Here is a 13,531-nt window from a genome sequence, read left to right on the forward strand (position 1 = left end):
ACATCAGAGGAGCCTACACAACACTGTTGCTGTTTTGTTTGTTTTTTATCTTATATTTTGGAAATATACATCCAGTTGTTTTTTCCCCTTTAATTTTTTTGGGCCTCCCCCCCAAGAGAGTGGGGCCCTAAGCTAGAGCTTATAGCTTATAGGTACACCCAGCGCTGCCCGCAGCCGCCGCGGTGCGCGCAGGCGGAAGACGCGCCGGCGCGCCCTAAGCCTGGCGCGGACAGTCTGCGCGTAAAGACGCACGGCGGCGCGCCTCGGCCGGCAGGAGGTGCTGTTGTGATTCTGGAGAGAGAGAGAGGGGGGGGGAGAGAGAGAGAGAGAGAGAGAGAGAGAGAGAGAGAGAGAGACGGAGGGGGGGTGCGGTTTGCAAAACGCGCAAGGACACCCACAGTCCGCGCTCCTCCATAACAAGCCAGCCTCTCCTCGCGCATCCATCGTCGGCTCCGGACAATAAGCGGTTGGCGGAGGGGATGCTTTGCTGCTGCTGCCGGCAGCCGCCTTCCTCCGCGGCCCCTGGGACGCGCAGATCTTGAAGGAGGAGGAGGAGGAAGAGAGGAGGAGGGAAAAGGGGAAAAGGAGAGCGAGATCAATCCAGCCCAGCAGCCTCTCTCTGTCTCCTTCCCTCTCTCCTTTGCACCTTGCAAGGTTGCCAGGCTGTAGGAGCGGAGCGCGCCAGCCGCGGCACCGAAAATGGAGTAAGTCTTCCCTTTCGCTTCACTTCCCCGAGCTCTTTTCTCCTTCCATCCTTCCTCCCTTCTGCGTGCACCTTCCTCCTTAAACCCACACCCCACCCCGCTCCGCGCTTGCTGTTTTTCTCCCTGCTGCAAAGCCCATCTCGGCTGATGTTCGTCGGTGGTTTGGCGCACAGGCGGTGGGTGGTTGTGCGTTTGTTTGCGTGGAGAGAGGGAGGGAAGAAAAGGGGAGACGTGGCTATATGGACACCCCCAAATCCGAGAGGGCTCCCGCACCCCAGATTTGCCCTCCCTCCACCCTACCCTGCGTATTGCTCATCAACACTTTGTGGTGGGGGAAACACAGCTTCCACTTCCCAGTGGAAGAGATTTGGGGACGATTGGTGGCGTTTGCATTTTGGCATGTGGTCGAACCATCTCTCTGACTTCTTCTTCCTTTTTTTTTTTTACCTGTTGTTTGTTTCCTGCGTGATTCTGCGTGGCAGCCTCCACCCATCTCCCCCCCCTTTCCTCGCCCCCCTCCCCACTCGCCGTGACTCAGGCGGTTCCCAGAGGCTGCCTTCTTCTCTCTCTCCACATCCTCCCCTGGTTCCAATCCTGATTCTTTTGGTTGTTGTTGTTTTCAAAGGAAGGGCAGGCGCGTACAGAGAAGACGAGGCGTCTTCCATTGAGCTTGGGCAGGGAGGAAGAGAGAGGAAGAGGAAGAGAGAGAAAGGAGGTCTGGCCCTGTCATTAGGCAGGCTGAGGAAGGATTCTCAGTCAGCAGAGGATAGAAGGATTGCAGGTGCTTGGAGCCGCCTCTCCGCCACGTGGGCCGGAGTCGCTTCCCTGAACCCAGCGAACCTGCCGGGCCATCTCCTGCGTTGAAAATCTAGTGGCTGGCCCTGTTGGGATTTGGGTGGGGAATCTTTTCCTTTGCCTCGGGCGGCAAAATGGCTTGGGACGGCCATATGGAATATGTTACTAGGCCTGGGGAATGACCCAACGTGTGTGTGTTGTGTGTGTGTGTGTGTGTGTGTGTGTATATATATATATACACAATGGTACCTCGAGTTAAGTACTTAATTCGTTCCGGAGGTCCGTTCTTAACCTGAAACTGTTCTTAACCTGAAGCACCACTTTAGCTAATGGGGCCTCCTGCTGCCGCCGGAGCACGATTTCTGTTCTCATCCTGAAGCAAAGTTCTTAACCCAAGGTAATATTTCTGGGTTAGCAGAGTCTGTAACCTGAAGTGCATGTAACCTGAAGCGTATGTAACCTGAGGTACCACTGTGTGTGTGTGTGTGTGTGTGTGTGTATATATATATATATATATATATGGTCTGTCAAACTTAGGATGCTCTGCTCTGGCCGGCAGCTGCCCTCCAGGGCTCCTTTCATTATTCTTATTATTTTTGTTTCGGAGATTTCTACCCCGCCTTTCAAACCACGGTTCTCTCAAGGCAGGCTCCCCACAAACAGAGAGCAACGTCGAAGCAGCAAACGTCTAAAATGTTGAAAGCGAGCGTGAAACCGTTTGTAGCAGCAAATATCAATACAGTGGTACCTCGGGTTACATACGCTTCAGGTTACAGACTCCGCTAACCCAGAAATAGTGCTTCAGGTTAAGAACTTTGCTTCAGGATGAGAACAGAAATCGTGCTCTGGCGGCGCGGCGGCAGCAGGAGGCCCCATTAGCTAAAGTGGTGCTTCAGGTTAAGAACAGTTTCAGGTTAAGAATGGACCTCCGGAACGTATTAAGTACTTAACCTGAGGTTCCACTGTATCTAAAATGTTGGAAACGGGCACAGCAGCACAGATGAGACCAGCGGGCCGCCACAGGCAGGATGGAATCGTAGAAAGAGAACATTTAAAAGCAAAGAGGGTCATTCATTGGAAATCTGGCCCTAAAAACGGGACCTGTGTCATTTTTAAAAGGGATCTGAACCCAGAAATCTTACTCCCTAAGCCCTCAAAACATTCATTTCAACTTCTGCATGGTGCTGATCTGCGGATGGTTTTGTAGAAAAAACAAAACCGTTGGGGTTTCCAGACCAAATATCTCGATGGGGGAAGCTTCTCAGAGGTTTCTCAGGGTGGTACAGAAACAGGACTTTGGATGCTTGAGCTCCCTCTGTGCATTCCCCCCGGCGAGACCTCTGTCGGTACCAGCACCCCGGCCTTTGCTAGGATATTCCCCCCAGCGGGGTCTCTTCCGGCCCACCCGTTTGGCAGAGCGGCGCCCAGCGTCCTGGGATTCCCCCCTCACTTGAAACCTCGCCTGGCACAAATTTGGAAGGGGAGGCTGCATGAATGAGTGCCAGCTTTGGCCCACAACCGTGGGTGCCCGGGGTGTGTGTGGGTGTGTGCCATGCAGCGGGCACGGCCCTGGCATAGCCGTATCTTACAGGAGGGCTAGTCGGGGGGGGTTGAAGCCTCCAGGGGGCTGCCACTGGCCTTGTGGGTGCCAAACTGGGTGAAATAAAGCTTCGTTTTGCTCCTGGCGGCACCGAAATTGTGGGTGCCTGGCCGTTCCGTGGGGAATTTCGCGGGGGCCCAGGGAGTCGGCACCTCTGTAAAGCTGCTTATCTGCACCCTCCACTCTCCTTTCCGAGAACAAAAAAAAATAATTTGTGCTTTCCCCAGCAGCCTCCATGAGGATTTGCTGGCGCCAGGCAGAATCTCCCGGGAGATCTAGCCCAGAGAGTTGTCTTGACATCAGCATGCACCAGAGAGAGAGCGAGAGAGAGAGAAGGATTACATTTCCACAGCAAAGGATTCGCTCCCAGCTCCAGGCCGGGGGTCCGGGGCTTTTGGCAATGTGTGTGCCTGCCCCGAATGTTTGTGGACGTTCCGTGACGTAACGGGAGCGCATCCCCTGTTTCCTCGGAGCCTGCTTTTAAATTCCAAATCCCTCCTATTCTGGAGAGATAGAAAAGAATGGAAGGGTTTGCATCACATTTGATACACTCCCATGGGAGAAAGAACCAGAAAGCCTTTTTAAAAAATAAAGCAGGCTATAGGGTTTCTAATAAGGTTCCAGTTTTTAGGGTAAATCTTCCAAGGACTTTTTTTTTCCTGCAGGGGAGCAAATTAGGAAAACCCCCCGCTAATTTCCCACAATTCGGTTTAGATCCCTGGTTTGTTTCTCATAAGCGCCTTGCAAGATATCTTCCAAATTGTCTTGGCCTATATTTCCACGTTTGTCCTGCTATATCTAGAGGTTGCTGCTAGAGTGCCGTCGCAATCACGGGAGTTTGGTAGAGTTGCACGTGCCGAAACAGGCATAGGTCTCTGCCCCCGGCAGCTTACAGTCAAGATTTCTGCGCGATGGAATGCGTTCAGCGAACCAAATGTTTGCGTTAGGCAAAATTGCATAAGGAAATGGGTATATTAGTACAAAAAAGTTTCCATCTTCACCATGCATTCGAATCAGCATCATAACAAAGTATCCTGGAAACTGTAGTTTGTTCGTGGTTGTTAGGAGATCCTGTATTTCCATCTCAGAGCTACAATTCCCAGAGCTCTCTGGGAAGAGGGATTGATTTTTTAAAACCGCGCCGGGAATTTTAGCTCCGGGAGGTGAACCGGGTGTGTGTGTGTGGTCTCCTAACAACTCTCAACACCTGTAAGAAACTACGGTTTCCAGGACTCTCTTTAAAGTGGTGCGGTGCTCCTTTAAACATATTGTGCATTTGGGGCCTGAAATCCTGAAGGATTTCCATGAGAATGTTTCTTTAAAAATGCAGACTGATGTGGAATATGGAATAGGTAAAGGTAAAGGGACCCCTGACCATTAGGTCCAGTCGTGGCCGACTCTGGGGTTGCGGCGCTCATCTCGCTTTACTGGCCGAGGGAGCCGGCGTTCAGCTTCCGGGTCGTGTGGCCAGCAGGACTAAGCCGCTTCTGGCGAACCAGAGCAGCGCACGGAAACGCTGTTTACCTTCCCACTGAAGCGGTACCTATTTATCTACTTGCATTTTGATGTGCTTTCGAACTGCTAGGTTGGCAGGAGCAGGGACCGAGCAACAGGAGCTCACCCCGTCGCAGGATTCAAACCGCTGACCTTCTGATCGCCAAGTCCTAGGCTCTGTGGTTTAACCCACAGCGCCACCCACGTCCCTGGAATATGGAATACTGAGTGGGAAAATGAGAAAAATGAGTGGAAGTGAAATTAACAGATTTGTCATCCCCTTTTGGGCATTTGGCTGGGCAAGGTCGCTGAGCATCATAACATCTCTTAATAACCCCGTAAAAAAATTGATCTACTTTGGGTCAAACTTACTCAAGGGAAGAGGAATCTGCTAATTTCAGAGGCAAGTCTGTTCTAGACTTCATACCTTCAGGTTGTCCTTCCTGACATCCCCTCCTTTTCCAGAATTTGAACCGCTGTGATTTGGGATCTAACTTTCCGGGAGCAACAGAAAAACAAATTTATTCCTTCATTGCAAAGGACCTCTGGGGTCCCTTCCAACTCTTACAATTCTATGTGTAGGGATGCCCCATATTGCATCCAGCTCCACATGGCAAGGGATGCGGGTGGCGCTGTGGGTTAAACCACAGAGCTTAGGGCTTGCGATCAGAAGGTCGGCGGTTCGAATCCCCGCGACGGGGTGAGCTCCCGTTGCTCGGTCCCTGCTCCTGCCAGCCTAGCAGTTCAAAAGCACGTCAAAGTGCAAGTAGATAAATAGGTCCCGCTCCGGCGGGAAGGTAAACGGCGTTTCCGTGCGCTGCTCTGGTTCTCCAGAAGCGGCTTAGTCCTGCTGGCCACATGACCTGGAAGCTGGCTCCCTTGGCCAGTAAAGCGAGATGAGCACCGCAACCCCAGAGTCGGCCACGACTGGACCTAATGGTCAGGGGTCCCTTTACCTTTTACCACATGGCAAATAAATGCCACTGAGAGTTCACCGGCGTTTCCGGGGCTAATTTCTCCCAACGAACGCTCCTTGGGGGATGCGGTTAGGCTGAACGTTCCCAGTTCCGATGTGTGCGTCTTCACACACACACTGTACCCCTGGTCTGTGCATTTATTTTGGGCACATGACTTGGCTGCAAAATTCAGAGTTCGAAAAGCGTCGGCCTCTGTTTTGCAAGGTACAACTGGGTGGATTCACTTTAAAGGTGGCTCAAATCTGAATGCCTCCACCTGTCCCCATCCCATGTCCTGTGCGACAGCCTTGCAAGTCTTAACCACTGGGCCTGCTGGTTCCTCAAGGGCCTGCAACTAGTTTCTTAACTTCGGCTAGATCTTATTAGTGTGGGTTTCAGTTAGGCCCCCAGCTGCTTCCCAGAGAGATTAAGCAGATCCAATCAGCCGCTCAGCTTCTCCTCCTCCTCTGCACCTGCAAACTGGTTTCCCGGGCTCCAGAGAGCGTTGCTTTTTTGACTCACAGAACCATACAGCTGTATGCAAGGGACCCCATGCGGTCATCTAGCCCAACCCCACGCACCGCAGGAATCGCAGCTAAAGGGGGTTGTTTTCTGAGCATCGCACAACAGCGAAGTTTATCCCGTAGCTTCCCAGAGCATGTTTGTTTGAATCTTATTAAAATTTATATACCACCTGATTTGTGTTTTAGAAACAGCTTCCAAGCAAGGGAGTAGCTCTAGGAAAACCCCTTCCCTTCCACTTCATCCCCCCTCTCAGACCCCAAACACTCAACCTGAGCACAAACTGACAGGCGAATCGTCACGTGGGCCTGGACTTATTTTGCAAAAAGCCACCTTGCAGAAACACGCTTTTGTTTTGTTTTTGCTGCCACCGGGAATCAGATGGCTTTAAAAGCGTATTAGACAAATTCGCGAAGGAGAAGCAAGGGGCTATCGGCGGCGGTTAGACGTGTTTGCAAAATAGAGCCTCCCGGTTCTGGCACACTCTACCTCTGGCTTTACCTCACCTGGCAAAGACAGCCTGTCTCTGAATGGCGGTTGCTGGAGATCTGAAATAATAATAATAATAATAATAATAATAATAATAATAATAATTTATTTATATCCCGTCCTCCCCAGCCAAAGCCAGGCTCAGGGCAGGAAGCAGGGATCCCAAATGCAGAGAATTGCATTTTCTTACCTTCTTAGGCTTCCTTCCCCTGCGGTCCGGTCGTTTCTTGAGCTTTACACGGACCTGCCTATTAGAGGGTCCTTTTTTGTGTGTGACAAATTTGTTGAGCCCCTTTCCCCCCTCCAATATCTCCCCCCCCAAAAAAACCCCACTAACTTCTTGAGCTATTTCTAAGAACCTTCGGGGGAGAAATCAACACTTCCAACACGGGGTCACCTGGGTTTTCCCCAGTACATTTCTGAGATTTTCAGAAATTGTGCCCGGACGCCCCGGTGGTGGAACCAAATGGAGCCCCCATTTCCAAGAGCAGTCTATCTCGGAATGCCACAGGCTGTCCGGAGCACTGTGGGAAACGGCTAGACCAAAGCTAAAATTTGCTTTCCCCCACAATCATGAAGAAAATAGCTGCATCTCAGTTCCCTCTGCTGTGAACCGCGGACTTTATTTATGTGTTAATTCGTGCGTTTGCTATTTACTGTATTTTTCGCTCTATAAGACGCACCAGACCACAAGACGCACCTAGTTTGTGGAGGAGGAAAACAAGAAAAAAAATATTCTGAATCCCAGAAGCCAGAACAGCAAGAGGGATCGCTGCGCAGCGAAAGCAGCAATCCCTCTTGCTGTTCTGGCCTCTGGGATAGCTGCGCAGCCTGCATTCGCTCCATAAGACGCACACACATTTCCCCTTACTTTTCAGGAGGGAAAAAGCGAGTCTTATAGAGCAAAAAATATGGTACTTTGAAACCGATAAGGTTGCTTGGGATGTCGGTGCCCGCAAGTCTGTACATGTGTGTTGGGGCAGGGATGTCCATAGTCGCTCTGATTTCGTTTCCGGGAGAGATGGGACAACTTTATTTGATATTTATTTAAGGGGCTGCTTGATGGCTACACTTGCCAATGCGTATTGTTATAATAATAATAATAATAATAACAATAACAACAACAATAATTTATTATTTATACCCCGCCCATCTGCCTGGGTTTCCCCAGCCACTCTGGGCGGCTTCCAACAAAACACTAAAATACAATAACCTATTAAACATTAAAAGCTTCCCTAAACAGGGCTGCCTTTCTTCTAAAAGTCAGATAGTTGTTTATTTCCTTGACATCTGGTGGGAGGGCACCACCACCGAGAAGGCCCTCTGCCTGGTTCCCTGTAACCTCACATCTCATAGGGAGGGAACCGCGAGAAGACCCTCGGGAGATGGACCCAGGTGTCCGGGCTGGACGATGGGGGTGGAGACGCTCCTTCAGGTATACTGGGCCATTTAGGGCTTCAAAGGTCAGCACCAACACTTTGAATTGTGCTCGGAAACGTATTGGGAGCCAATGTAGGTCTTTCAGGACCGGTGTTATGTGGTCCCAGCGGCCGCTCCCAGTCCCCAGTCTGGTTGTCGCATTCTGGATTAGTTACAGTTTCTGGGTCACCTTCAAAGGTAGCCCCACGGAGAGCGCATGGCAGTAGTCCAAGCGGGAGTCTGCGGGTTTGGAGGGTCTCATCCTGCGCACCAGATGGAGCTGCCCTGGACACAGAACTGACCTGCACCTCCATGGACAGCTGTGAGTCCAGAATGACCCCCAGGCTGCGCACCTGGTCCTTCTGGGGCACAGTTGCCCCATTCAGGACCAGGGAGTCCTCCACACCAGCCCGCCCCCTGTCCCCCCAAAACAGTACTTCTGTCTCCTCAGGATTCAACCTTAATCTGTTAGCCACCATCCATTGTTGAGTTTCCTGTGCAAAAGAAAGGAAGAGAAGGTCTGACGGAAAGGGGCAGGCTTTATTTTTGACGGCGGGGAAGGCCAGGCAGAGCTAAGGAGACCCTTTTGATTTGCATCCAAAGGCGAAAATTCTCAACCCATACTTTCCCCAAGCAATGTGCGCAGCAGATCGCAGCTGTGTCCTGTGAAATTTTCAACGCTCCAAATTTTGCAATTTGGAGACGCGGGTGGCGCTGTGGGTTAAACCACAGAGCCTAGGGCTTGCCGATCAGAAGGTCAGCAGTTTGAATCCTGCAACGGGGTGAGCTCCTGTTGCTCGGTCCCTGCTCCTGCCAACCTAGCAGTTTGAAAGCACGTCAAAGTGCAAGTAGATAAATAGGTACCGCTCCGGCAGGAAGGTAAACGGCGTTTCTGTGCGCTGCTCCGGTTCGCCAGAAGCAGCTTAGTCCTGCTGGCCACATGACCCGGAAACTGTACGCCGGCTCCCTTGGCCAATAAAGTGAGATGAGTGCCGCAACCCCAGAGTCGGCCACGACTGGACCTAATGGTCAGGAGTCCCTTTACCTTTACCTAAATTTTGTAATGCGTTTTTCCTTTTGGACGAGTAGTGCGGGGAAAGAAACAGAAAACGGGTAAAACTAGGCTAAACCGTGCATTAAAATGCATGGTTGTCGAAAAGAAGGCGCAAGGATTGTATTGTATTGTGGGGAGCTGTTTTGCAGAAACCTGTAGTTTAGGCAAAACTGGATCCTAAAACGGGTGTGTTAGAATAAAGTCACACTGAACCGCTGGTGAATTTTCACAAGGCCCTTTAAAAGAAAAAATTGCAAACTGATGGAGAAATGAAGACCGGATACCTGAGAAACTGTGGTCGCATTTACACAGCGATGTTGCTTCAAACCGTCATGGCCTTCCCCCAAAGAATTCTGGGAACTGTAGTTTGAGACGGCCAGTTGTTTGGAGACTCCCTTCGTCTCCTCCCAGAACTACAGTTCCCAGAGTTCTCTGCTGCGAAGAATAATGACTGTTGAAACACTCTGGCAATTGTAGCTCAGGGATGCGAATAAAAGGCAAACGCTTCAAGCAAATGCTTAAAAAACTACAGCTCCCAGAATCCCTTAAGGCAGGGGTGTCTTATGATTTTACCCCAAGGTGGTTGAGCTTTTCTTAGGATTTGACCCCAGAAAATAAACTGCAATTTGGCTCCCAAAACAGACTTTGTACATGCCTGCCTTAAGGGAAGAAGCCGTGGCGTTTTTGAGTGGCGTCCCCGTGCTATAACGTGGCCTGGGAGGCGTGCAAATTGCAGTTCTGGCCGCCCCTAGTGGGGAAGAGGCGCTCCATGGCGAAATCCAGCAACAGAGCGTGATTCGAATCCAGAACCTTCCCTTCTCTTGTGCACAGTGAGGCGGAACTAAATGGGCTTCGTTTGCCCATTGTCCACGGGGCTCTGAATGGCTGAAAATGAGGCCGGATTCTCCAGCCAGCCCCTCTGCCTCTCCCTCTCTCTGATGCCGGCCCTGTTTGAAACATTCCCTTCACAGCTGAGATAGTTGCTGAACAAGCAGGTTTCTCTAAGCAAGGTCAGCTCGGGTTATGCTGAGTCTGTAGCCGCTTTTCCCAGTCTTCCGAACTGCCGCCCAGCCACGACTCCCCTCTGCAATGCAAAGCAGCCTTCCCTCTCCGTTTCGTTTCGCACCCGGGTCCCAAACGGTCCTTCCTTCCGCCGCGAGGGTCTGAGAGCTGCGTCCTGTTTGGTCCTCCTAGCAGCCCTGTGGGGTAGACCAGGCAGAGAGGAAACCATAGACGCCGGAGGCATTTGAAACGCAACCCTGGGCACCTCTGCTAGGGAATTGGCCCCAATACAGTGGTCCCTCGGTTCTCAAACTTAATCTGTTCCGGAAGTCCCGTTCCAAAACCAAAGCGTTCCAAAACCAAGGCGCGCTTTCCCATGAAAAGGAATGCAAGACGGATCAATCCATTCCAGACTTTTAAAAGCAGCAATTTAACGTGAATTTGACTATCTAACGAGACCGTTGATCCATAAAACGAAAGCAATAAACGATGTACCGCAATCGCACAATCAATCAATCCATCAGTAGCTGGACTGGGTTCCACGCAGTTGCAAAAACAAAATGGAAAGAGCCGCAAAAACGCAAAATAAATCGCAAAAACAGACCGGCCTCGGCGTGACACTCAAATTGGAAGTGTGGCACTCAAAACGGAGCACGTTCGGCTTCCAAAAAAAGTTTGCAAACCGGAACACTTCCTTCCGGGTTTGCAGTGTTTGGGTTCCACGTCGTTTGAGTACCAAGGTGTTTGGGAACCAAGGCCTTGCAAAATACCTTGCAAAAGAAAAGCCCTGCGCTTCAATAATGGGTTTCTGAAAATCCAAGATGGAAAAACCAAAGGAAATCCTGTGTAACAAGGTGTTTGGGTTAGCAGGATGGCTACAGACTCCCTAGGGGCATGGCTACTGACTCCTCAGGGGGCGTGGCTACAGACTCCTCAGGGGCGTGGCTACAGTCTCAGGGGCGTGGCTATACTTCTCAGGGGAGTGGCTACAGACTCCCTAGGGGAGTTGCTACAGACTCATGGGCGTGGTTACTGACTCCTCAGGGGCGTGGCTACAGTCTCAGGGGAGTGGCTACAGACTCCTCAGGGGCGTGGCTACAGACTCAGGGGCGTGGCTACTGACTCCTCAGGGGCATGGCTACAGTCTCAGGGGCGTGGCTATACTTCTCAGGGGAGTGGCTACAGACCCATGGGCGTGGCTATAGACTCCCCAGGGGAGTGGCTACAGATATAGGGGCGTGGCTACACTCCCCAGGGGCGTGGCTACAGACTCCCCTTGAGGGTATGTAGCTATGGACCCTCCATGGCTACTGACTGCTCTTGGGGTGCAAGTGCGATTCCTGGTGGGGACGGTCACAACCACCCTAACATCTATCGGGTCCACGGCCGGAAGCCCCCTTGCCACCCAAATCCCTGATTCCGTGGCGTCTCCATTTGCTCCCCTTCCCAACCTGGCGGTTCGCTTTCCAGCAAGAGAAAGGGGAGATGAGAGATTGCAGGCGGCCTTCGAATTAGGAGGACGGCGGCGGAGAGAGATGCTTCGCCCGGGGAAAATGGAGGCCATGAATATTTGATGGAAGAGGCTGTTTGGAGGAGGGGAAGGGGGAAAAGGAGCTGGATCCCCCCCCCTTTAATTATTATTTCCAGGCAGGCCTGCTGGAGGCATTTTAATGGCGTTGATTCTTTCCCACCACACCGGGCGTATTTATGAATGAAAGCCGCTGTTTCTGCTGCAGCCGAGGGCTGACATCATTGCTTCTGCCTCTGTTTCCCCCCACCACCCAAAAAAACTCCACCAGCAGCCGCAGAGGGCAATTCCTCCAGGTCTGAGGCTGCGGGGCTTACTCGGGAGTAAGCCTACCCTTGAGTAAGCACGCTTATAGGGTTGGGTGATGTTAATTCTCCGTTGCAAGATCACATCAGGATGATTTCTTTGGTGGGGAAATCACTAGCCTGAAGTCATAACCACGTTGAAGGAAAGGAAGAGAAGTGCCTAGCCTCTGCAGGGATATTTTCCTTACCCTTTGGCTCCCTGCAGCAAGCCGCAACACTGGGAATCTCAGAATCACATCAGAGCAAAGAAGGTCCATCGATTCTGGCTCGAGGTGGGCGATGCCTGGGGAATTAAGAAAAGGCACACAGCCTACATCCTTGCAGAGCCTACATTTTGAGGAGTTTAAAAGTTCCTCCAGCTGGTCTAATATCTATCGGTGGCAGAGCAAGGCAGGCATAGTGGCCTGGGAGACAGGGATAAAGGTAAAGGGACCCCTGACCATTAGGTCCAGTCGTGGCCGACTCTGGGGTTGCGGCGCTCATCTCGCTTTATTGGCCGAGGGAGCCGGCGTACATCTTCCAGGTCATGTGGCCAGTAGGACTAAGCCGCTTCTGGCAAACCAGAGCAGCGCACAGAAACGCCATTTACCTTCCCGCCAGAGCGGTTCCTATTTATCTACTTGTGCTGTTGTGCTTTCGAACTGCTAGGTCGGCAGGAGCAGGGACCGGGCAACGGGAGCTCACCCCATCATTGCAGGGAATCGAACCACCGACCTTCTGATCAGCAAGCCCTAGGCTCTGTGGTTTAACCCACAGCGCCACCCGCATCCCTCAGGGAGACAGGGATAGGTGGAGCTGAATACAGCGGTACCTTGGTTCTCAAACGCCTTGGTACTCAGACAACTTAGAACCCAAATACTGCAAACCGGAAGGAAGCGCTCCGGTTTGTGAACTTTTTTCAGAAGCTGAACGTGCTCCGTTTCGAGTGCCACGCTTCCGATTTTAGTGTCACACTGAGGTCTGTCTGTTTTTTTGCTGTTTATTTTGCGTTTTTGTTTTTGCGGCTCTTTTCGCTTCGTTTTTGTGACTGTGTGGAACGGATTGATTGATTGTGTGACTGCAGTACATTGTTTATCGCTTTCATTTTATGGATCGGTGGGCTCGTTGGTAAAAATCCATGTTCAATTGCTGTTTCGGGAGTTGTTTTTAAAAGTCTGGAACGGATTAATCCGTTTTGCTTTGCTTTCTATGGAAAAGCGCGCCATGGATTTGGAACGCTCTGGTTTTGGAACGGACTTTCCGGAACGGATTACGTTTGAGAACCAAGGGACCATTGCAGATCCCTCTATGCAGAGGGTCTGGGCAAACAAGAACAACTAACGTGAAGGAGGTCTGCAGATTTGGGAGAGGAAATTTTTTAGGTGCTTACCCTGGTGGTCTCAGGCCAAGGAAATTATGGAGCAATCCAACAATGACCACATTGCAAAATTTAGAGAACGGCGGAATTTCAAACTAGGGATGAGTTCCCGTTCTCACCTCTCCCCCCCTGCCCCGAACCATTAGATCGGGTTCCCTTTAAATGTGGATTGGATCCAGATTGTGCCCCACAGCCCTAACTGGGGGGGGGGGGATTTCAGGAGATTGGAGAAGGGGGGGGGGGCAATGTTTTCAGGGAAGAAACGTTGGAGGGGATGGAAAAGTCAGATAGTTGTTTATTTCCTTG

The 13,531-nt window shown here is 51.3% G+C and overlaps 1 protein-coding gene across 2 annotated transcripts in view; it reads left to right on the plus strand.

The window, feature by feature from the left end:
• The first annotated feature begins 300 nt into the window (after positions 1–300).
• Positions 301–13,531, plus strand: part of PALM (paralemmin) — a 50,619-nt gene continuing 37,388 nt past the window's right edge. The window contains exon 1 of one of the 2 annotated variants that reach the window (XM_080989111.1): positions 301–704. In XM_080989111.1, the coding sequence (XP_080845237.1) occupies positions 700–704 (5 nt within the window). In that variant the 5' untranslated portion in view covers positions 301–699. The remainder of the gene's footprint in view (positions 705–13,531) is intronic. The other variant, XM_080989112.1, reaches the window with a different exon arrangement.

Source organism: Podarcis pityusensis, assembly GCF_964106645.2.
Source record: "Podarcis pityusensis genome assembly, chromosome: 18".
NCBI lineage: Eukaryota > Metazoa > Chordata > Lepidosauria > Squamata > Lacertidae > Podarcis > Podarcis pityusensis.